The sequence below is a fragment of the Marmota flaviventris genome, chromosome 16 (assembly GCF_047511675.1).
Source record: "Marmota flaviventris isolate mMarFla1 chromosome 16, mMarFla1.hap1, whole genome shotgun sequence".
Taxonomy (NCBI): Eukaryota; Metazoa; Chordata; class Mammalia; order Rodentia; family Sciuridae; genus Marmota; species Marmota flaviventris.
The window spans coordinates 13,764,401-13,789,984 of NC_092513.1; the positions used below are offsets into that span (position 1 = coordinate 13,764,401).

Consider the following 25,584-nt stretch of genomic DNA (forward strand, 5'->3'; position numbering starts at 1 on the left):
TTCTGCTGCGTGAGCCTCACAGTCTTTGGGGTTTTGTTAGGGCAGCCCTAGCAGACTAATATAACAGATAATTAGAAGCTGCTTTTGTGAAAAACACTGACTCTTCATTTGGGCCTCCAGGTGCCCAGTGGTAACAAAAGGCAGGATGAAACCAGCATCTCTACCTTCATTTTGTATCTGACTTCAGACTCCTGCTCAGATCTGCGGGTAGGCCTTCATCATTTAAGGAATGTTCACCTAAACACTGGTAATGTAAGGTTTATTAGCCCTCGGTTTACCTGACCTATCTCATCCCCCTTCAAGACTGAGGACACCAAGATAAGAATAATTCGTGAGATATTTTCAAGATTTGTAGTGGTCTTGTTCCAGCTCCTGGGATGGAGCCTAGAAGTCCCCCAGTCATTGCCCTTTACCTTCCAGGAATAGTGGAGCCTTGCAGGCAGGTCACCCCATGGTCTCATGGGAACTGAATTGTACCCTTCAGGGATGACAGTCTGATAAATAAGCATCCTGAAGCAACAAATGCCCCCTCAAGTGACAAGGACTGCTCCAGAGTCACCTCACAGAAGCAGAACTGACCTAATGGTCAACCAGACCACAGCTTGGCCAAGACTGATTAATTGTGCATACCTCTTGCCACCTGTTCCCTAGTGTACCCTAAAGCTGTGTCAGTACCCCAAGGGCAGGACTGAGATGCTTGATCTCACGTTGCTTCCCAACATGTCCTCATTGATTAAAGTTCCTGTCCTGCTTTTCAGTATTACTTCTTCCATTTGGTTCTTGGGGCAAGTGGCTGGACCTGATTGGTTGGGTCCTGCAGAGTTGGATCTCTGACCTAGGACTTCAGCAACACTGATAAGCAAGGTTTAGAGAAGTCTTGAGGAATAGTATGTTACACGAGGGCTGGGAACAGTGCTGGTTACCATCCTTAGGTCTAAAGAGGACTGGGAGGAAGGGGCTAGTGGACCTGGATGCAGAGAAACTGGGTGAAAAGCGACAGGAGCTGTGATCTTTGGTCACAGTTGACCCTGCAGAGCAGGAGTTGGAGGGATTAAGGCCTGGCATCACTCCCGCCTTGCTGTCTCCTGTTATGGTTCCCCACTGGCCAAACCCAACCAGAGGCCAGAGGGCAGGGGACCTGTTGGTGTGGTCCATCTTCTGTCAGCCTCCACACAAAGCAGGGCCGATGGAGGATGGAGTGTGGATTCGGAAGGCAAGCCAGACACAGAACAAACACAGACCACGCCAGGAAACCCACTCTGATGGTGGTACCCTCTTTTGTCTGAATATTTAAGTTCTGGAAAAGAGTACAGCTGGGTAGCTAACTGTACTAGTGTCTTAAAAAAAAAAAAAAAAAAAAAAAAAAATATATATATATATATATATATATATATATATATATATATATTAGTTGTAGATGGACACAGTACCTTTATTTTGTTTATTTATGTGGTACTGAGGATCAAACCCAGTGCCTCACATGTGTGAGGCAAGTGCTCTACCATTGAGCCACAACGGCAGCCTCTGTTAGTGTCTTAGGGCTGCAGTAGTGAGTATCACAACCTTGGTGGATAAAACAACAGAAATTTATTGTCTCATAGTTTAGGGAGGCTCAAAGTCCAAAATCAAGGCCTCAGGAAGAATCCTTCTTGCCCATTCCAAGCTTCTGATGGTTTCTGGCCACCCTTGGAGCTCTTTGGCTGGTGATAGTGTCATTACAACTCTCGCCTATGTCTTCACGTGGTTGTGTCCCTGTGTGTATGGTACATCTAAGTCTGAGTCTTCCTCTTCTTGAAAGGACACTGGTTGTTGGATATAGGACCTGCATTTATCCAGTATGATTATATAATTTGATTACACTTATAAAGATCCTATTTTCAAACATCCCAGGTACCAGCCATTAGGACTTCAATGCATTTGGGGAAGGGGACACAATTACCCACCATAGGCCACAAGTCTGGGATTTTTTTTTAATAGCAGGAATTAAGAAGAGCAGTGTCTGAGTAAGAGATTTGGGTCCTGAAATCCTTTCAGTTTGGGGGGACCACCCTTACCCCCCAAGCTTTAGTGGTTCTCAACTGGAGACTAGAATTTACCTTTGCAGGAAGACTATATTATTGCTTTGGGAAAATATACTGAATGCCCTTTTATTTATGCAAACTAAAGCAAATATCCTGTTCTGAAATAAGGTGGTTTCAGATAAAGCAACTTGTATGATAATTTAAAAGTCTATCTCCATTAAGGGCACATTCCCATCTTGTAGATTGCTTGTGGAGAAGCGATTTGGCCTAGATTCTGGGTAGGGCAAGAATGGTTTCAAATGCATTTGCATTGTTTAGGTAGGCATGGGAGAAGAGAGTGCTGGATGGAATTACAGGTGCTGCACTCTGGAGCCAGGCTGAAGGCTAAGGAGAGGTTTATCCTGAGGCCACCACAGTGCACTAGAACCAGCTATACAGACTTGTAAAACCAATTGAAAAAGTTTCAGGAATTTTGCAAGCTGATTGATCAACCCAACTATCATTTAAAATTAAATTATATAAAATTATAATTTAAAAAACTATATTTAAAAACTAATAATTATTTTACTGCATTTTCCTATGAGTATTCTTGGGTTTGCTGCATGGCGCGGGTGTGGGGAGATACTATATAAGGCTGTCATGCCTCGGCGCGTCTCTTCCCAACTCAGTGACATAGCAGTGGAGACCTTGAAACCTACCACAAGGGAGATTCACACCACTGGAATTACAATCACTCGGCTTCAGCCCCCTCCAGCAGGTCGGTAAACATTTACAGGAGCCCACTGCCAGAGGACACCGTGGCAGTGTTTGACCTGCTGACTCTGGCAGTTGTCTGATATCCAATGCTATTTGTTTTTTCTGGGCTGGAAAAGCATGCACAGAAGTAAGCAGGCACATGTCTATGCTTGGAATCAGTTTGGAAGAGCCAGCAGCCTGGAGAAGCAGGTGACAAGGTGTCAGAGGGAAAGTAGAGGAGATGGAGCCCAGATCAGAGCTGACACCTCTCAGGGTCTGTGCAGTGGCTGAGCCCTATTGACTTAATCCTGTCCTGAGGCCCCCCCAAATAAAAAACAGTCTGTGTAAACAAGGCTTGAGGAGTCTCAGGAGCAGACTCAAAGGGACCTGAGTGAGGACTGGGTCACCTGTCATCCTACAGGAAGGGGGCTCCACCTGTTTCCAAACAGACTGACAATGTCAAAGTTCCAGAAAGCTCCCAGAAGTCATTTCTATAGGTTTTCTCAGGACCTTTAGTAATCTCATGTGCCCCCATGATTCTTTAAGAGAGGTGCCTTTTGTAGCAACTCCCAAAGTTATCTGTCCACAAAATGAACAGCTCATGGCTGAGGCTCCACAAAACACATTTTGGAAGGTCCTGAACTAGATTCCTGGGTTTCATGGAATCTGTCTGGCCAGTTGAAGTTTCCCAGCCCTTTTACAGGTAAGTGATCCTTAAGAATCACTTAAGATCCTTAAGATCCTGTTTATTTCCCCACACATGGTTGTGCTTAATGGCACCCTAACTAAGGACCCTTCTTCATCACCACCACCAAAACAAAACAAAACAAAAGAAATACCATGGGAAGAATTCTTTGTGAATGATTTCAAAAGGAAGAGAAAACTAGAATATGGACATGTCCGTCATGTGGCCAGAATGTATCAATGAGGGCAAAATTGCTAGATTTAGCAAATAAAAAGACAGAATGTTCAGTTAAGTTTGAATTTAGGATAAACAAGGAATAATTTTTAGTTTATATGTTGTTCTCATGCAACATTTGTGAGGTACACAAGCCAAAATCTTATATATTGTTTATCTGAAAATGTAACTGGGCAGCCTGTATTTTCCTGGCAACTCTGATGGGAGCTTGCTTTTTAGGGAAAGCTGTGAAGTCTTTGGGAAGTGAATAAATTTTTGAGTCAGATAGTTCTGGTGGGACTAGTTTGAATGCTCAACTAGCAACATGAGTGAGTTACTTTATCTCTCTGACCCTTGATTTTCCCAGCCACAAATAATGCTGGGGGTAATATTTTCTTCATAAGATAGCTGATATGATTAAATCTGAAGCTTCATGAAATAGACTTTACTGCAATGATTATTAGCACACAGTAGTTGTTTCACTAATATCAGTTCTACCCTCCTCAAACTGTTTCCTTTTGTTTGAGGGACAGTATGAGCAAACAATTTTGTTGGAGTCCTAAAAGATAAGGTGAATAAGTAGCTTTCATCCTCTCTCTCGGCTTCTGTGGGGCTTCCGTAGTTCTAAGGCAAGGAGCTAATGGATAGCTTCTCGTTACTCCCTGCATAGCCCTTCACACCTGAAGACCCTTCACACCCAGAAGCCATTCTAGGGAGACTCAACCAGCCCTGCTTTTCCTAGTAATCCACATATCCACTGGAGACACAATTGACCCAAATCTTCCAGAAGCCTCTGTGTTTCATTTGCAAATGCTGATTTTACAGGCAGTGTTTTGTTCTCTTGGCTTTCCAACACGGCTGGACATCAGGCCATGGAGGACAGAGGCAGCCTGCCCCAGGTGGTGCTTCTCCTCTGTGTCTTTCTCTGTCACTCTGTTGCTGAACACATTTTCAATTTCCCAGGCTAGTGAAGAAGAACTGCAAAATTGATGCTCCAAAGAGTGGGAGCACTTCAAGCTGTGTGTATTCTTCTCTATCCTGGCTTGTTTAATTATTTTGATTACCAAGCTAATTCTCTAATTACGTTGCATTTGGACCAATGCTAATTATTTAACATTAGTTTGTAGCATGTGTGGACTGACTGGGAAACAAAAATCATTGTCTTGGGCAAATGAGGGGAATTAGAAGGAAATTTGGGGCAACTCACTATGTTAAATCTGCTGTGTATCATTCTAAAAGTAGATAATGGATCATGTAGACAGATAACTTACGAAAACAAAAACAAAAGCAAGCCATTTCCTAGAAGAGAATCGAGATCAGTCCAAGGCTGCCATTGTTCTAATTATGGCTTTGGTTTTCCCCAGAGCACAGGAATCCTCACATTCTTTTCAAAATGCGGTAAGGAAGTGGAGAGGTTCCTGTTAATGAAAATACAACCTCATTTGAATGTTTAAAAATACCTCTTGAGCATAGGACCAACTGCTATCTTACCTACTGGGTAGATGATAAGGATGTTGTTTGTAACAGTTTTAATTAAGTAATAAGAAGGAAAAAGACATAATTTAAGAGTGTGATTACCCAAATTACCCAGACGAATACTTTATCTCTCCTTATTGATTTTTTAGATAGATCTAAAGCCTATAGAACCCTTGCTTTTAGGAAGTAAAACAAAATGAGCAAAACAAACTCTGTTCATCACTGGCTAAACTATTTTTAGAATCAATTTGTGGAAAATTCCAGGGGCTGGCGGGGATGTGGAGTGATCACATTGCTCTACTGCACACACACACTATGCCTCAAATTTGTTAAAATCCAACTGCCAAAGTGGGCAATGGTGTTAGGAGGTGGGGCCTTTGGGGTGATTAGGCATGAGGGCAGAGCCTTCGTGAATGGAGTTATTTTTCTTATAAAAGAGGCCGGGGGTGGGTGCGGAAGAGGGCCAGAGAACAGCCTGGCCCCTCTCACCATGTGAGGACATAGCAATAAGTGGGCCATCTGGGACCCCAAGGGGCCCTCACCAAAACCCACTGCACTGACCCCCTGATCTTACTCTTCCAGCCTCCAGAACTGTAAGAAATAGATTTCTATTTTTATGGGCCACTCAATTAAGTGTTTTTTTTTTGGGGGGGGGGTGGGTCTATGAAGGGTTTTTGTTTGTTTAATACTTCTGAAAAGAATGAATATACAAAGAATTAAAACAGGAAAAAGCATTGGTTAAACACTAATGAATCTACAAGATTAGGATTTGGGGAAGGTGGAAAAGATTACCTAAACATTTTTTAAAAACTGGAAACTGCAATCAAATAAGCTGGAAAAAAAAATCCCTATTAACTCTTATGAAGAGTCTCTACAAGACTCTTGCCATGATTTTCATTAGAGAATATCATTGGGCTAGGGGGCCTCATATGCAAAACAGAAATAAGGGGATTCCCAACTGGTCAGTCCCCTTGTTGGTAAATGTTCTCCCACGCTATCCACATGCCTCAGTTAAGTTTTAATATGGAAAATTTAATTTCTGGAGCGACCAATATGTATTTTAACTTTCATCATATAAATTTTATGAAAAAGCAAAATAAAACTGCTATTTTGTTATAGCAGCCCAAAGGAACTAAGGCAATATACTTACTATACAATCCAGTTACCTTCCTTGGTGTTTCTCTGAAGGACATAACACCAATGTTCATAAAAATGTTGAGAGTAATTTTATTCATAACTATCTTAAACTAGAAATAACCCAAAGGTAGCTCACTCGTAAATGGATAAACGAGTTATAGTACAATCAGGTAAAAAAAAAAGAACACCATATGAACAAAAAATCCCACCCAAAATGATACTACTCAGAAACAAAGGGAACAAGCAAAAAACACAACTTATGCTAAAGTGAGAGAAGCCAGGCCTAAACAGCTACACACTGTATGATTCCGTTGATATGACCTTATGGGAAAGATGGCAGAGAGATAGCAGATCAGAGGTAGCCAAGAGCTGGTGACAGGGGAGGCAGCTGACTTCAGAGGAACAGGAGGGAGCTGTGAGCAATGGTGAAGTGTTCTGTTTTGGCTGCGGTGGTTCCAGGACTCCATGCTTTTTTCAGAATACAGAGATATAGACCTTTAAAGGGTGCATTTCACTGCATGTAAATGATACTGACTCAAACTTATTTTTTTAAATGAGTCATTTTGTGACCTCATAGGTATCATGCCAATGGTGAATAGATTTCCATTAAAACACCTGATGCAAGCAAGCTTGGGAAAAGAAGGTGGGCAGGTGGCAGGAAGGGGCAGGGCCTCCCCTTTTCTTCAAATAACTAGCCAGCTGCTGCCCTACTGCTCCTTTCTCTGTGTGAGCAGCAGACAGATGCACTGAGCTGACAGGGCCCATGTTTGAAGGTCGTGTCTTGGAGAACAGTGGCCACTGTCTGTCCGTGATCGTAGATGTCTTCCATCCTACAGACACCTGCTCATTGTCCACACCATCCATGGATGTCCAGACCTGAAGTGCCAAGTAACTTCTGAGTTTTTATTTGTTTGCTCAGCTTTAGAGACCACGTCACAGTGGCTGTTCATTAGGTACAATGGATGCTGTAATGACTGCCATCTTTGATACAGATCTATAGGGCCCTGCAGCCTACAGCTGGCAGATGCAATAAGGATAAATGCCCATCAGTTACTGCGAGAGGGTTGCTCACCCTTCTTATATAGCACATCAACATCTGCTTGCCCGAGTTGCTGAAAACAGAATGATCAGTATCATCTCATTTACAGAAAGGAATCTTTTCTGGGGTACAGAGCCAACTAACTTTATGTGAAGGATATTGTACTGGTCCTGAGTTTCCAAAGAATAGAACCAATAGTATCTATCCATTTATTGTCTGGGAGAAATGTATTACACAACTATCAAGGATGAGCAGTCCCACAATCTGCCACAGGAAATTGGAGGCTCAGGAAAGCAGGAGGTGATTAGAGGCCTGAGAGCCAGAGCACTGGCGACAGAAGGCTGAGGCCCAGTGTGAATAGGTATGATGCTGGGGATGGGAGCCTTTGACGAGTGACAGTAGCAATAAAACTAAGCCAAATAGAACGGACACACAAGCAAACCCTGAGCTGGGGGTTTAACCTCAAGGAGAGAGGTGACAGCACTGAGAAAGAGAAGGTTGCTCTTGGAATAAAGAAGGACGCACCTTTTGTTGGGCAGCTGAGGTGGGCCAGGGACTGGTTGATCATTATCTCAGTTTGGATTTTGCCACGTGGCTCTGGTGATTTTCCTTATTGCTCGAGGGGGCAACCTACCATCCCACCAGATGATTGCTCCTGCTCAGAGGGGTAGCCTCACTCCTGTCCTGGGGTAATTGCTCCCATTTGGGGGGTGATCTCATCATGGGGTGGTCTGTCTAAGGACTCTGCTGTTCCAGGAGCCCGGTTATTTTGCTGCAGCCGGACTGCGGCACAGAAGGGTGTAGGACAATGACCGACGACTTCTAGGTCTCTCTCCCAGGCATCTGGAACAGGATGTTGTGAAAGCAGGCAGCTGGATGTCCCTGAAAATCTTGAAAATACCTTAGCGATTCTTATCTTGGGGTCCTCGGTTTTGAGGGGGATGAGATAGGGTGAGTAACCTTAGTGATAATAAACAAACCTTATATTGCCAGCTTTTAGACAGAGATTCCTTAAGTTTGACAGGTCTGTAGGTGGAAGACCTCAGAGTGCCTCTGTTCTTTGTCCTTGTGTAGTCCCTAATGGTCCCAATTGGGCACAGTGAATTCAACCTTTTTCTACATTTTCTGTACTCAGGCCCTTGTGGTCTGGAAGCTGCCTACCCACCCTGGGAAGGCCATCTGCTTGGCTCAGTCCACTGACTCAAATGCTAGCCTCATCCAGAAATCCTCTCACAGACACACCAGAAATGATATTTGAGATCCGGCATCCAAGGCCCAGTCAAGTTGACACAGAAATTAACCATCACAGATACAAAGTTTCTAGTGCAAAATTGTAGGACTTACTAATTAATTTGGAAAACTAATGAAAAGTTGGATGTTTAAAAAAATATTTCCATTGTTGACTCTCTCTACCTAAGTTCAACTCTAGTGTACATCATTTTTTTTATAGCTAAAAACAGACTTCCATTAGAGGAAGCAGAAAATTTTGGGTATAAACATGACCATTTACCCATATGGTCATTATAATGGCCACTGAAAACTGAAGTTTGGGTGCACACCCCATATGCTAGCTTTGTGAACTCGGGAAGTTTGTTAACCATCCAAGCCCAAGTCCTCTTTTATAAAGATAATAATAATCACTCATAGATTTGCTGTGATGATTCAATGAGCAAATATTCATATAGCAATAGGTGCACTGGGAACTGGTAGCTGTTAGCCATGGCTGGCATGAAGGGGGCCCTCTCCTTGTCTTGAGTACACTTTACATTCTTGTTTTCCTCTCTAATAGAGCTGCCAATGGTTGCTGCTGCTGCCCCCTCCCCATCGGCAGCCACCAACAGTGGTTTAGGTCAGGAGAAGAGGCCACCATCATTGCCAAGAGGTCTGGACTCAGCATCAAATGATAGCTTAGTGTCAGTGAAGGTCCTGGCCCAGAGCTCAGGGCCCTGGCTCTGTTGCCACACCATACTCCAGTCATGACATCTGAACTCGTGCATGGCCTAAGGTTTGTTTCTTTTATTGTCAGAAATTGTTGTCTTGTCCCTTCTTGACCTTCTGACTCAGAGCCAGCCTGGGCTTAATAAAAATACCTGTTTAAAAAGGGGAAGGACATACAAAGAATATTAAGACAGTCCTACTTGCCCCCAACGTCTTCCCAGAACAACCTTGAATTGCGACCTCTTCTTGCTGTGGCATCTACCTAGAAAAAATGTATCTTGAGACATTGCAGATTGTCATGGGTAAGCTGTGCCATTAACAGACCAAACATGTTTGGTGTGTCTTTCCACAATGTCAGAACTTATTGAAAAACAATAAATTCACAGGCTATACCACTTTTAGTGGTGGCAATTCACCAGATACTCATGGGTTGCCTGCTAGTCATAAGCTGGGTAATCACAAGTTCTTTTATTCCAATTTTAACTACTAATATCTATAACATTCAAGTCACACATCTCGCTTTACACAATGAAATATATAGGTTACAGAGAGGCAGATTTTGCTTGCTCTCTCCAGACCCTGACACCATAAGAGCGAGCCCAGCTCAGCAGCTGGAAGGATGGGGGACCATGTACAGAGAGCTCAGGCTTGTCCAGCCCCAGCCCCATGAGCTGCACCTTCATGAGCAAGCCTCACCCGGCAGGGCCCAGGCCTAAGAACCACCCCAGTTGAGTTGATCCAACTATAGAACCTTGAACTAAGTAAGTAGCAGTTGCTTTAAGTCACTACATCGTGGGGAGGGTTGTCACACAGCAAGAATCCTTCTTTCCCTGTTCCATGTATCACACCCGAACTACTCCTGACATTTGCAAGTAAAGAAACTAATTATTCCTTTTTCTAGCAGCTGAGTAGAACACAAGTAGGAAATAACACATTTCATTTCCCTTTAAACTCTCTCACTAGGTGCCAGGCTGTATTTAAAATAATTTTCTTATGAGATTAACAACAGACATATCAACAAAGAGAGTGTTTTCTCTCCCAACCCTGTTGTCAAGGGAACCACCAATAAGACACAATAAAACCAATGTTTGACACCACAGCACACCATGGAGATCAGGAAGAAGTTGCATCATGAGTCCTGTTTTAGTACGCCATGAAAAGTAACCTTGTATAGTCAAATATAAATTTAATAATCTCTTTATCATGTCCCCCAAATAATTTTTCATTATTGCTTTCATTTCCTTCTGATTCCATTTGTCACATACATCTCTATAATTCACAGACACAGACCTGTATTTGCTACACATTTCCTATCACTTAATTGCCTGTGGCACAACACAGAATTAGTAGGGATCCATGTGGGAAAGAATGTTACCTTTTTTCTGAAAATAGATTCTTAACATATTTATATAGCACCTCATACTTAAGGAGCTCAAGGCACTTTAGCATTCACTGTAGCATCCTTTTGATATCTCTGGGTAGGGAAACCATGATAAATTATCATTACTGCCTTTTTATAGAAAGAAAATGAAAGCACAAGAAGGCAAAATCATCTCAGTGAGATGGTGACAGTCACAGTAGAAATGGGTTTTTAGCTCAGCAGCCTACTCTGTAAACTTATAACTTTGTTTAATATATTCCATATCAAAAAGTATAATGGAAAAAAAAAGTATAATGGGTTCTTCCATTTGTGTAGCATCTCTCTTTGGATGGACTTTTAACTAAAAGAGTAAGACAGATTGTAAATTCCCACCAATACATCATCCTGACACTGCAGTTATTTCCCACAGTTCTTTCTGCCAGTGAAGGAGCCATTCTCTGCTTCTCCATTAGAAATCACAATCAACTGCCCCCTCCCCATCTCCGGCTGCCCCAGCCTTTCTAGGAGAACTGCAACCAGGAGGGTGAAGCCAGGGCCATTCTCTTTAGCTGGACACTTGAGGTTGGTAAAGTCTGCACAGCAACCATCATTACCGCTATCAGATGTGCAAAATAATTTTAATTTGCTTAGGGGCTTTACCTTTTCTTCAGTGTTTGAGGAGAACTAATGCTCATTGGCCACTAAAGTAGGTAAATCCCCGGTTGACTCCTTATGGTCTGACTTACACTGTTTCCTCACAAGACAACCAATGCCAAGAGATGCACCCGCAGGAAAATAAATTTCCCTGTATTCACAACACAGGGATTTGTTTGTAATTTATATGCACTGGAAAATAGCAAGAATGTTTTCTACTTCTACAAGTCTAAATAAATCAGAGATGCACAGGATTGACGAGGAAAAGAGGGCCCAGTGCCAAAACACATTTATGGCATTCATATCTAGAAAGAGAAATGCAAATTAATATGTCAACTTATTCATTCTTTCTTGAATTTTCCTGGCACCCTCCTTTCACTTTGTATGCAGGCTGGCCTTGTGTCCTTACTCATTTTCTGCATCCTTTCCAGCGAGACATCAGGAATAAGAATGCCAAGCCACAACAACTTGGATTTTTACATATTTAGTTGCCAAGTACCTGTTACCTCTGCCAGTGTGGACAAGTAAATCCCGTAGTGGGCAAGGCCAGGAGCTGAACTTAATTCTGCTCAAGGATCTATATAGATTTAAAAACATGGTGTGCGGGGAGAGGGCTGGGGGCAGGAGAAATGGAAGTTACTTCCAATTACTCAGGAGGTTGAAGCAGGAGAATTGAAAGTTCGAGGCCAGCCTCAGGGAGACACTTTCCCAAAATAAAAAAGGACAGGGGGTGTAGGTAAGTGGTAGAGCACCTCCTGGGTTCAATCCCCAGGATCAGGGATTGGGGTGGGGGACATTCAGGGAGAACATTTGATTTGCCATCTTCTTCCTTTTAGAAAAAGAGAACATAGAATGTCTTTCTCAGAAAATGTGTCCCTCCATTTGTTCCCTGCACCTCATTCTAGGCTTAAAGTTTCTAGCTTTCCCCTCAAAGTGCTTAGAGCCATCAGGGAACACTGTGAGGAGAGAAGAGATGAAAAAGAAATTATGTAAAGGAGACTGTTACCTCCAGGATAATTTGGGAGAAAAGAGGGCAAAAGTATCAAGAAATATGGTATGAAAGAAAGTGAAATATAAATATGGGGGGGATAGAGATCTGGATGGAATAAGACAGTCATAAAACATGTCAAAAGGGACAAGTTGCTGATTACAAGATAACAGGTGGCGGAGGGGGAGGAGTTACAAGGTAGTCACAGGTGCCCAGCGCAGATCACAAGGTGCACCTGCGCGGAGAGTGGACCAGCCGCTGTGGGCCTCGGCGAGAAGTCACGATCCATTTACTGTTTTGCAGTCACTGGTTTTCCGAAGAGCAAGGTGGGCAGAGGGTGCCAGGTCACTGTGCACAAGTGTACCGATGCGTGGCGGGGATCCCGGCGCGGAGCTGCGACCTCAGGTGCCACCGCGCGGCCGGAGGCGACACCGGGCGTCCGCCGCAGGGCTGGCCACACTCAAGCGGCCGCGCCCTGCTCCTGCACCGGCCGAGAGGCCTTCTCGGGGCCCGGCGCGCCCTGCTCCTGCAGCCCCGCGCCCAGCCGCGCCTCGGCGCCCGCGCACGAGTCCGGGAAGCGCGGCGCGTTCCCCGCGAAGGAGTCGCGTCGCGCCAGCGTCTCTTCCTGCACCGGGCGGCCCACGGGCTCCGCCGCGGCCCCCGGCCCCGCCGCGCCCTCCTGCGACGTCTGGCTGACGTAGACCACGATGATGTCGCCCTTGAAGTTCATCACCTGCCCGCTGGAGATGAACGTGGAGTTACTGTTTCCAGTCACGTTCCCTGCGGGGAGGGGGGACACGGAGAGGTTGAGTCAGCGTCGCCGCTGGGGACTGGCCCCGAGAGAAGCCGCCGGGCCCCGCGCCCCTCGCAGGCTGGCCCGCAGGGTCTCTCGGGGGGAGCGCAGGGCACTCCCTCCCTCTGGGGAGGCCCCCGGTGCCTAGCGGCCTGCAGAGGCAGAGGAGGGAGGCAGGAGGCAGGAGGCCACGCTCCTGCCCGGCACAGGGGACTGAACCTGGATTGCAGAACCACAGACAAGAACCAAAGGTTACAAAGGCGACGTGGGGGGCGCAGCAAGCACAGCTAATGGCCCAGCCTTGTCACTGGGCAAACCTCAGCCCACCGCCTCTGACTGGAGGCTTCTGCACCTGGGGGCCTTCATTCCTTCTTCCTTCTATAGAGGTCCCTAGCAGCTCAGTCCTGGAGGATCATGGGGTCAAGTGGGCTCAGTTTTTAGCGGAGGTTAATAAATTTTCTTAACATTAAAAAGAAGAAGAAGAAGTTACTCTAAAAAAAATGTTTTTTTTCTTCTGTCATGCAAAGTGAAATAAGCCTATCCCCCAAACTAAAGGTCAAATATTTTCTCTGATACGTGAAGGTGACCCATAATGGGGAAGGGGTGGATTGGACAAAGGGGAATGAAGGGAAGGGAGGGGGAATGGGAAAAGGAAAGAATCTGACATAACTTCCCTTTGTACCTATATGAATATACCACAGTGACTCACCATCGTACATCCACAAGAAATTAATTAAAAAAAAAAAAAAACAACCATGGGTAAATGGCAGAAAGGTCAATAGAGGTGGGTAGGGGAAGGGGAAGGGAAGAGGAAGGAGAAGTACTGGGGACTGAATTAGAACAAGAAATATATCATGCTTTTATAACTATGTCAAAATGGATTCTATTGTCATATAAAACTAAAAAGAACCAATAAAAAATAATGTTGTTTTTCTTTACTATTACAGCATTCTTGCTGGTTCTGTTGTTCTTCAATATCATATGAAACTACATAAAGGGTAAATCTAGGCACTGGATGAATGATTTATGGTTTTGAATTTCATCACATCTCTTCTATTTCCTCTTCATATTTAGATGTATCTAGTTGTGTCAGGGTATATGTGATTTATTCACTATTTAAATTTTTTATTCTCCAACAAATCATCTTGAATCCATCCTTATTTACTACTTCTTTGTTAGAACCTTAAATTGGTCTAAGCTGAAGTTAAAAAAAAAAAAAACAACCTGTTTTGGGGGCATTGTTTTGCACATGAAGATCTGTGTAAAATTTTGCATCTTTAGAATTTCATTTGGGCTGGGGATGTGGCTCAAGCGGTAGTGTGCTTGCCTGGCGTGCGTGCGGCCTGGGTTCGATCCTCAGCACCACATACAAACAAAGATGTTGTGTCCGCCGAAAAACTAAAAAATAAATATTAAAAAAAAAAAAAGAATTTCATTCCATGCTGTTGCCCTATGGCAAACAATTCTTTGATATGATATCCTAAAATTTCTATAGGACTGATATTCTTTTCAGTTTTCTATTTTTATTTTCAAAATAGAACTCAAACCCTTTAATTTAAGGGATATATTTTAACATTCAGAATCCTTCAATTTATAGACTGGATAATAATCTTATTCTTGGAGGGCCATAGGGGGGTTGCAGTGGGGAAGACAATATCAAGCTCTTTAAATTCCTGACAATTAAGAAGCTAACTTAACTAGAAAGAGCATGAGATTCTCAAGTTTATTCTTCAAGTGTTTCTTTACTGAAGATATAATTTATGACAAAAACAACCTTTGATCAAGTCCATTGTGCTGCCTTTTGTGAAATACAATAAACTGGTACAGATTAAACTTTTTTAAAAAAGAGAAGTTGTACTGATTTTCCAACAACAAGTGTCCTCAGGGTGGTCTTCATGGCTGTGTGACCTGCACGGCTGCATAGAGCCTTGACCTCAGAAGGGCCCCAGGATTGTTTGAATGCTCTGTTGTCATCATCTTGAAATTCCTATTAATTTTTGAACAGGGGGGCCTTGCATTTTAATTTTTCACTATCTCTGCAAATTATATTGCCATTTCTGAGGAACAGGCAAGTGTTAGGACTATTGATCTAAGTTTTTCTTTACTCTAATATAGCATCACTTTTTGGAAGGTAACATTTCATAGGTTGGACATGTTTTAATTTTGCAGAAGTGTTTGCCAAACAATTTTTTCTACTGATGAAGTAAATATTCAGCAAAACACTGAATTATAGAGGTTATCCATTGGTGCTCTTAAGATACAGACTCAATTATGTGTTTTCTGGATATCAAGCCTCCTACCACTTGTTGGAAATCTCTTGATGAGATAGGTAGACTCTCAGGGAGAGAGGAAAAGAGACCTTTAGTAGACCCAGATCTTCAGGCAAGAACTACTCATGCTTGTTCCTTTAGTTAGATGAACAAAGCTTCCAGCATATGCTTGTAACACATAAACTAGGACAAAAACAATCAATTTAAATGTTACCAGATTCAAAGACTTACACAATTGTGCCCACAAATGATCTATGGCCAGACTGCTTAAACAAAAAGAAACATTCTAATCCCCAAATATCAAATTATTTTCTTGGAACTTAATTCTCAAGAAAAAGCTTGCCTGGGAACCTGCACTTTTTTTTTGGGGGGGGGGGGGAATACCAGGGATTGAATCCAGGGGCACTTAACCACCAAGCCACATCCCCAACCCTTTATTATATTTTATTAGAGACAGGGTCTCCCTGAGTCAATGAGGCTGGGTTTGAACTCACGATCCTCCTGCCTCAGCCTCCCGAGTCACAGGGATTATAGGTGTGTGCCATTGCACCCAGCTCCAGGAAAATCTTATATGTAATCAGAGAGTTAAAGCTGGGGCATCACTTGTCTACTCCTCTCTGAGACAAGGGGTGCCCACACCCTGCTTTTGGGGTATGTACATCTTCACTGTCCCTAAATAAATCCTTGTGTGTGCCTTACTTTTGACATGTACTGGGATTCTTTCAAAAGTCAAGAACCCCCAGGCTGAATTGAGGTTCATTCTCCTCCTTGGAGGGACCTTTTCAGACCCCAGTCTAGTGACATCAATGCCAACTTTTTGACACAGAAGAGAGTCCTGTCCCTTGGAGACTGGGTTTTCTGACTATATCAATGATACCTTTAATGTCAAAGCAGAACAAAAACAAAGTCACTTGCCAAACAGGCTATATGCAAAATCCTTCTAGAGTTGCATTTCCCCAATTTCTCATATAGGTCTCTTCTACCTCAACTTTAATAGCAAAATATTTTCAACAATTCATTCTTTGAATCATCCAAAAACATTCAATAATTTTCATAGAAATGATCCTCAAGCTTATCAAACTCATTTTTTTTTTTGCCAGTTTATATAACAATGAAAGTTTTAAAATGACACCAAGGTCAATTTACACCCACAGGACTGGGCACACCCAGGGATTATGGAAAGCATGATCATTCACCAGTGGGAGCAAAGGGCCCTGGAATCCTAGGATAGCCAAAAAGTTGTGAGTAATCAGTGTGCCAAGGGCTTTGGAGTACCTCCTTCACAGAGAGGAGAGTGAGGGTTAATCTGAGCCTTAAATGGAGATAGATTAAGAGCATCCACTCCAATAATAAAGATAATAGAAACATTACTCCAAATCCAGACTTTTCTGCATGCTCTCTCCAGGCTGTTGGCGGTATTCAGACACCTGCTTGCAGACACTTTGCAAGTGAGCACTCCTGGTGGTTGGCTGGCTCTCCCCTCTACTAATTGACATTGTTTTCAGGGTGAAAACTGTCATACAGCCTTATTTTTCCTTGGCTTCTCATAATCCAGACTCACCTGAATAATCTAATAACATCAATATCATTGTGGGGTTTCTGTCTCTGGGGATCAGAGGGGAGGAAGTTTGACTACAGGCATGGGTGTATTAATGGTTGCCTGGGTAAAGGAGTGTAAGAAATTGAGTGAAAAAGAGGAGAGAGCAGAAATCCAAAAGACCTCGGTTCTTGTCCCAGCTTGGCCCTCATTGGTGGTGAGAATTTGAGACAAACTACCTAAAAACTCTTCAGGTTTTCTCATGTACAAAATGAGCATCAATGACCAATAATAACAATATATATTTGTTAAATAAACGAACTCATAAATGTGGCAATCTGGTGGGATGGCACAGGGTTAAACAAGATGATGGGTTTGAAAATGCTTGGAAAATGGCACAAAATTAGTCACAGATACAATGACAGCCCTGCTGTAGCTAGTAAGTAGCATTTGCACTCACAAAACCCCAAAAGGCACAGAAATTTGTGAAACAGAGACTGAGTGGTAATGTCCTTTCCATCCCTCTTGTTGGAGGCTCTCCATGTGTCTTAAAGATTGAAAGGGTGCTTTCCTCTGGAAATCTAGCCAACTTTTGTTTTCTTTTCTGAAATCATCGATCATGATTGCCTCTGGTTAGAACACTCATCTATATAAATCTACGCCAAGTCCACAGTCTCAATTCTTGTCGCACCAGTCAGCTGTGAGTTGAATGTTTGCTAGATTAGAGAGAGGCTCAGAATGAACTGGTGATAACCTGTACCCTTAAGTACAGCTCAGTCCTGAACTGTCCCTGCTAAAAGCAACAATTTGCATCCTACATCTCTGCACAGAAAGTTTCCATGGTTACGTCAGCTGATCTGAGAGGACAGGACTCTGGGATGGCAGCCTCCTTAAGACAGCATGTGGGTGACCCGCATAATCTGGGGGTGTTGTGGGACTGCCTCTCCAGCACAGTGGCCATGTTTCTGCAGTGGCTAAGTGCCCTTGAAGGGTAACTCTTTACACCGAGGGCCAGGGTGGTACTTTCCCTGGGATGCTGTGTTGTCAGAATAGACCTCTCCTTTGTTGGGGCTAGTAAGGGAGAATGTAAAAGGGGAAGGAAGATTTGGACGAGGCTTACCCAAGATGGCCTGAGAATGATGTGAGGCTTAAGAGATTGAGAAGATAAGCCACAGAGTGGGCAAAAGTATTTGAAAAGCCATGTCTAGTAAAGGACACTTACTCAAACTATTCAATGAACTCTTGAAACTCAATAAAAAAAAGAAAACAACCTAATTTAAAAAATGGGCCAAAGACCTTAACAGACTCCTCATCAAAGAAGATATATTCAGATGACAAATAGGTGCACGAAAAGATGCTACATGTCAAATGTATTGAAGGAAGTGAAGATTAGACCAACAATTAGATTCCACTACACACTTATCAGAATGGCCCCAATCCAGAACACCAATGCCACCAATACTGGTAAAGAGGGGGAGCAACGAGAACTCATTCATTGCTGGCAGGAATGCAAAATGGTACAGACACCTTGGAAGACAGTGGGCAGCTTCTTACACAACTAGATTTAACAGGCTCCCCATACAAGCCCAGGATCTTCCTCTTTGGTATTTACCCAAAGGGGTTAAAACCTTATGTCCATAAAGCAATCTGCAAGTGGATGATTATAGCAGCTTTACTCATAATTGCCTAAGATGTCCTTCAGTAGATGAATACACAAATATTAACTGTGGTAATCCAGACTATAGAATATTATTTAGTGACAAAAAGAAATGAGCTATCAAGTCATGAGAAGACATGGAGGAAACTTCAATGCATGTTACTAAGTAAAAGAACCCAACCTGAAAATGCTGTGTGCTGTTCAATTCCAGCTAGATGGCATTGTGGAAAAACTATGAAGACAGTAAAAATATCAGTGGTTGCCAGAGGCTGGGAGAGGGGGAAGGAGGGATACACAGTCAGCACACAGAGGATTTTTAGGGCAGTGAAATTACCCTATATGATACTGCAATGTGCCCTTATAGTTTGTCAAAACACAACACTATGAATGAACCTTAATGTAAACCATGGACCTTGGGTGATAATGATTCACGGTAGGTTCATTAATTGTATTAAACATGCCCACTCTGGTTGGGATGTTGGTAATGGTCATGCATGTGTTGGAGCAGAAGCGTGTGGGAAATCTCTTCTTCTACTACATTTTTTTTTCCTTTCATGAGTCTCAAAAAGTAAAGTCCGTAGTTTTTAAAAGGCCCAAGGCCCGTCTATGTGCCATTAGGCCACAGAGCCTTTAGAAACTGGCAAAGCCAAGGGCCTGCCACTCTCTCTCAGCTGCTCTCCTCAGGCTGCCTTTCCCCCAGTTTTCTCCTTCAAGGCCACCCCTCACACGTATTTTATTTCACTTGTGAAAAAAAGATGGGGTTGGGGTCTTTTGAGAGAGAGGACTTTCCCCACAAAAGAATCAGTGATGGTTAAAACAGAAACTTCCAGAGGCAACTGGCAGCAGACAAGAGTCTCATTATAGGACAAGGAACCATCCCTTACTGCACATCTCAGTGTCCCTTCCTGCAGAAACTTCTGGGTCTGGCCTGGCCTGGCCACTGCCCCTCACTCAGCCAAAGTAGCCATTTATCCCAGGCCTGTAGAAACTGAGGATTCCCCAAGATAGTAACCCAAGGAAATCAGTATCATTCAGGAGGAGATGGGTGGTGGCTGAAAGGACAGGGATCCCTGTCAGCTACTTGAATCCTGGCTTCGTTGCTTCCTAGCCCTGTGATACTGGGCAAGGAATTTGCCCCACAGGAGTTCTGGGGGTAATTAAAAAGCTCATCACAAAGCACTTTGTCGGTGGCTGGTAACTAATATCTAGAATACCACAGATGAAACTGTCATCTTTAGGATAGCAAAACCACCTTGCGGTCTCTGAATGCCACGTAACAGTAGAAAGCTACTTGAAGGCTACCCAAAAATTGATCCGAAAACCAGAATGACATGGAGGTTTTTTTATAAAGTCGGGGATTTGAACATTTAGAATGGATGAGTTGACTGAACATTAGTATTTAATGAGATTTAACTAGAAAAATGTTCTGATAACTTGAGAGTGTTAAAAATAGCATCTAAGTCAACAGAAACAATAAACGAATGATGTGTCCCATTATGATCAGAAAGATTTATACGTTGCTAAACCCATGCTTTATATAGCAGGCTCTGTGGAATCTGTTTTTTCTTGGGCAGAAAGAACAAGCTTAGGTTTGAGAACACAATCCCTGACAGAATTTACATTTTTTAACAAGGTAACGCACACTTCGCTTCTCAAAAGCTCATTACAGTTGTTTAAAATGCATAACATATGAATATTAAATCACCAGAACTATGCCAAATAATACCACCAAATTGTCATGTAGATTTTCTTCCAAGTAACAGAACTAAAAATATACACAAATACACTCAGACTACCCAGGCTACATTGGGTTCTTTGGGAATTAAAATAAAATAACATTATATATTTAACCCATATGCTTCTCATGTGATTTTCCTTTTTATGGAAATGCAAGTTCTGTTTCAGGTTTGGAAGAAACTGGGTATATGAAGATAAGGGAAAGGAAGCAATATTTAATAATTCCATTCTGAATCATGCTTGAAAATTACTTGGAAGATCTTAAGACCAAATCCTTCCAAAATGAGCTCTAATGGTACAGAAAGAAGGGAGGTGGCACTAAATTAAACAAGGTGTATACAGTGGACAATTTAAAAATATATTTTGAAATAATGCATTGACTTTTGGCACCAATGAATGCTGAGCAATTATGACCAAGTAAGCAAATTATGAAATACTGATTTTAACTTAAAGATTCAGGACCAGTGGACCAATGAGTACCTGCCTTACAACACTTAGCTAAAAGTGAAAAGTTGGTGCATGGCATTTATTCTAAGGAGAGTGAAGAAAGTAAAAACTAGAGGCCTGACCACTGCTGGGGGCAGTAAAGGGAAGGGAGGAAAATTCAGATAGGAAAACCTTTTCCTGTCCTTCTAGGATGGAAATGGATGGTCAAGAACAGTCATTCCAAAAGCAGGTGGGCCCAGGGATGGGACTGAGGATGGGGGAGCAGCGGTGAGTCAGACAGGTGTGTTCACCCTCCAGTCATCATGGCCACCAGGAAGCTCTGGAGGAGTCTGTGCCACTTGGATGAACTGGCTCACCTTTGCTCTATGGATTCTGCCTCCTCTGCTCAGGACAGCGCAGTGTGCCCAGGATGGTCACTGCCAGTCCTTCCATCCTCTGCTTCTCACCCAGCCTCTAAGAGCAGACCAAAGAAGTGGGGGCCTAAGAGCCCACTGGGAATGAAAGAGGAACTATGGTGCTTTTGGTTGCCTGCCTACTCTGACTGGTGGGATGAGTGTGCATATCCATATTGATTGAGATACCTTTGAGATACCAGAAAGACAAGGCATGACAAGATTATAGAAATCCCTACTGATTGTTTATGGCTACTAGGACTGGGTTGTGTGATAGACTCTAGGCTCAGTTAGAAAATGTCCAAGACTCATTGCCAAAAAAAAAAAAAAAAAAACAGTGACCAGTGCGTGGGACAGGCTGGGGAAGGATCCATACTTTGGAACATATGGATTCTTTTTGAGTTTCTTCATTCCCTAACATCAATCCCTACTTGTCTTCCAAGATCTTCCAAGTCACTGTAGCTTAAGAGACCTTCAATAAAGGTTTTATAGAAAAGCAAATATGTCACCAGAGTTCATCAAGAATTGCTGGGGGCCCTGTAAATAAGCAACTCTCCCCAGCTCAGAAGTAGCAGAACTTAGCAACTAACCAGAAGCTAATGCCAACTTGTTGGCCAACCATAGACACATTAATTATAAGCAGTTGCTACTTTTTCCATATGAAGTTACCATTCTCCAGTGGCATAGTAAGAATTCTAACTCCACGTGAGGAGCTTATAACCAAGATAACCATCCTGTTATCAGGATCAGGCATCATCAAATACCTAAATTAAGGCAGGGCTGTTTAAGACATAACCAAAAGCAGGTATTTCCCCTTTCGTTGGTCTTTGCTAATAATTCTCACTATTCCTTAAGATTTAGCATCAATAAAATCGCCTTAACAACTTTGGGTATTTTTTTAAAGTTGTCTACACTTGTAGATGCTGGCACAACGGAGACACAATTTCCTGCGGAAATCCCCAGACATTGTCATCAGAAAGCACTTGGTTTGGTTCTAAGTTTAAATAAACAAATAAACAAAATAATACCTGGGTGTTAAAAAACAAAATAAAACAACAACAACAACACACACACAAAAACAAAACAAAACAAAACAAAAAAAACAGTGAAAGAGGCCACCTCGCTCGGGTCTTGAGAGCACGAGATGGAAGGAGATCAGACCCTTCTCTCATGTCTCCTACAAGCGCCATCTTTTTTCATGCATTCTATAGCACATAAATTATAACAATTAAACAAAAAAGAATGGAAATGTGGTATTTTGACCAGAAACCAGCCTGTTCATGTAGACATAATTGTAGAGAGAAAAAAACACAGCTTCTAAAATCAGTCTGGCTCCTGCTGCTTCTCAGGCAAAAAGGAACTTGGCCCACTGGCTGGTGACAGCACAGCAGACTCCTCATGGATGCCGTACATGGCCAAGCACCAACTGAAGATGGAAAAAGCAGAGTAAACTCTTTGCAAATTAACACCACTCGGTTGATGACACCCTTTTTATTTCTTTCCTCTGAGCCTCAATGTTTAGCACTGGAGAAATAAAAGCAGCAGAGGAGGACACTGTTTTCACTCTTTCTCAGGACAGCAAACAATTTGGCTTTTGGCTTCGTGACACTGAGTGTTTTGTGTGTGTGTGTGTGTGTGTGTGTGTGAGAGAGAGAGAGAGAGAGAGAGAGAGAGAGAGAGAGAGAGAAAAGAGAGGAGAGAGAATCTTTAAATTTTCCCAACCCGGTTCTTCCAAGAACTGATGATGTTTCTCCCACAGTAGCAAATGCCATCTCCTCGTGTCACCAATTGAAAAACTGGTCTGTCCTTTGGTACTGCCAGGACTCAGCTGCTGCCACAGACTGAGCTGCAGCCTTCTCATTCCCCACAGCCTGAAACCTGGTTCAGTGTCTCTCCAGAACCAACAGAACCAAAACAAATGGCTAGAAAGATGCAGAACAATGCAAACAGATAACAGAACTCGATTCTTCGTCATGGAAATTCCTTAAAATCTTCAAAATACATTCTAAAGTCTTCAGGAGGAAAATTCTACCAGTTCTTTTAAAAATATCCTCAAATGTATCTTCTTTCAGTTTGACTGGTAATTGATAGGACAGAATTTATAAATCAGTGCATTTGTGTAGCTGCAGCAAACCACACTGCTTGGGAAACACCAGCATGGCTGTTTGGCCAAGGAGCCTGCAGCCATTGTTACCGGGAGGCAGAGCAGCCTCTGTGCTAGGCTGGGATCTGCCACCCCAGGATTACAAAATAACTCTCGGGCAGCTCTAGCGCCACTTACAGTCTAGATCAAGAGACCTGAAAGAAAAAGCATCTCTAGAGAGGAGAGGCCTGTGAATGAGCTATTTTTTTTTTCTTCTTAGAGTTGGAAGATTTTGTGAAGTCCCTTAAATAGTATGCATCCATATATTCATTTTTTTTTCTGGAAAGAGTGTCTGTAGCTTTCAGAAGACTCTTAATGAGATCCCTGACTCCTTATAGGGCTAAGGATTCCCAGAGCCAGAGGAAGCCCTCCCTGCTCGTCGCAAAGTCCTTTGTAACTACATAATAAAACAGATGGTGTTTTACCCTCAGGAAAAAGAGTCATAATGTTATCATTGGTGGCTTGTTCCTGCTCAAGCAGTGTTGCAGTGATAAATTTCCATAATGATGCTAAATTGTAAATCATCCTCCTGTTCCATAACCATAATACACGTAGTGGTGATGAAGGGCCTGGTCCTAAAAAGCATTAAAAGACACTTCTCCTGCATCGTTAATTTGGTACAGAACCAGAATGCTGCTCAAATAAATATTAGTTAATCGAGGATCAATTAAACAATTTTGTTTGTCCTCCTGAAATTTACAAGAGCCTGAGATTTATAAGAGCTTCCCTGGGGGACCTTTAAGAGGCCTAAGTTGCTTTTTAAACAAACCCCCCCCCAAAACAGAAATGGGGCGGGGGGGGGGCTGGGGTTGTGGCTCAGTGGTAGAGTGCTTGCTTAGCACATGTGAGGCACTGGGTTCAATCCTCAGCACCACCACATAAAAATAAATAAAGGCATTGTGTCCATCTACAACTAAAATAATAATAATAATAATAAAAAACCCATAAATCTGAAGGAACACCTTGATTTAGCCAGTCCTGAGGTCAGTGTTGACTCTGTCCTTCAGCGGTCAATGCTGGGGTTTAAGGAATACTCTAACCACAAGAAGCCTGATACTAACGTGAACTGGATATTCATAGGTGCCCTAATAGCCCAGTAGTAGAAGATGAAGCCACAGAGCAGTGGGCACAGCGTACAAGCCCACACACAGGTGCACCAAACCGAAACCCCTCTGGAAAAACACTAATTAAGATAAAATGGTCAGGCTGAATTTTCCCCATGTCAATTTCCTTTTCCCTAAATGGCCTGATAACTGCCCCCAAACCTTAGCCCAAGAATAGGGCTTTTTGCTCAACTGTGGGAGACCAGGAGAATTACTTACCAGTGGCAGGTGGCTGGTCACTGGGGGCGGTTCCAGACCCAGCGCTTCCCCTTGCTGAGCTGGGAAGCCTTACATCAGCCCCGTCCTCAGGCTTGTCTCCCCACTCTGCGCCACCAGCCACTTCTTCAGAGGGAGGGCCCATGCCGTGGGCACACTGGGGCAAAGGTCCGTGTTTCAGGGAACCCATAAGGGGTTCCTGGTCCTCCCCAGGAGGGATCCCACATCCTGTGTAGCTGTCCCCCAAGCTGGAGCTGGCTGCCCAGGGGGCATAACTGCCACCCTCCACCTCTTTTTGCCAGTACTTTTCGGGGGACACGGGAATCCAATCAGTTCTGCACGGGGGCTCCGTGAAGTGGCAGCTTTCTGAGTCCACTGTGCTCTCAGTCCCCGTGAAGCACTGGCTTAAACTGTCATTCTCCCCCACCTCCAGTGGTTCAGGGAAAGGGGGTGCGGATTTGCTTCCAGGCTGGGTCAGGAGCTGCAAACACTCTGGGGGCTGCGGGGGCCGGTCCATGTACTCGTCCTCCATAGGAACCTGCCTGCTGGAGTCCGCCTTGATCTCCACCTCGCTGACCAAGGAGAACATCCCTGCATCTTCGCCCTGTGCACAGGGCTCACCTCCCACACACGCACCCCCACAGACACCAGCTCCGTCTGCACAGCACATCGCTTCTGGAACCATCTTCTCCAGCGTCAGCAGTAAGACACCTTCACACACTTCACACTGACTCGAGCCTGCCGAGGGAGCGCTGAGACAGCTGTCGCCTGAGGACGCCTGCAGATACAAATTCAGAAGGCAGAGGCGTTAATACCCAGAGTTATTAGAACATGTTCAGCTAAACACTGCTGAAAACAGTGTTTATACTAATTATTTCCACCATAACAAGTACAGATGGCACATCCACGCCATACTTTATTTGTGCTATTCAAAATTATCGAGTGTAGGAGAATCCTAAAATGGAACACAACCAGAAATGAATGGATCTTACTGCATTTCAAAGGAATAGAATATCCACACAAAAGGGAGGAAAGAGCTAACC

The 25,584-nt window shown here is 43.4% G+C and overlaps 1 protein-coding gene across 1 annotated transcript in view; it reads right to left on the reverse strand.

The window, feature by feature from the left end:
* Nucleotides 1–12,706: 12,706 nt before the first annotated feature.
* The window catches only part of Tnfrsf11a (TNF receptor superfamily member 11a), a 69,927-nt gene continuing 57,049 nt past the window's right edge, over nt 12,707–25,584 (reverse strand). Inside the window, exons 11-12 of the mRNA XM_027948989.2 lie at nt 24,545–25,319; nt 12,707–13,026 (exon numbers count right to left, since the gene is read on the reverse strand). Of these exons, the coding sequence (XP_027804790.2) occupies nt 12,707–13,026; nt 24,545–25,319 (1,095 nt within the window). The remainder of the gene's footprint in view (nt 13,027–24,544; nt 25,320–25,584) is intronic.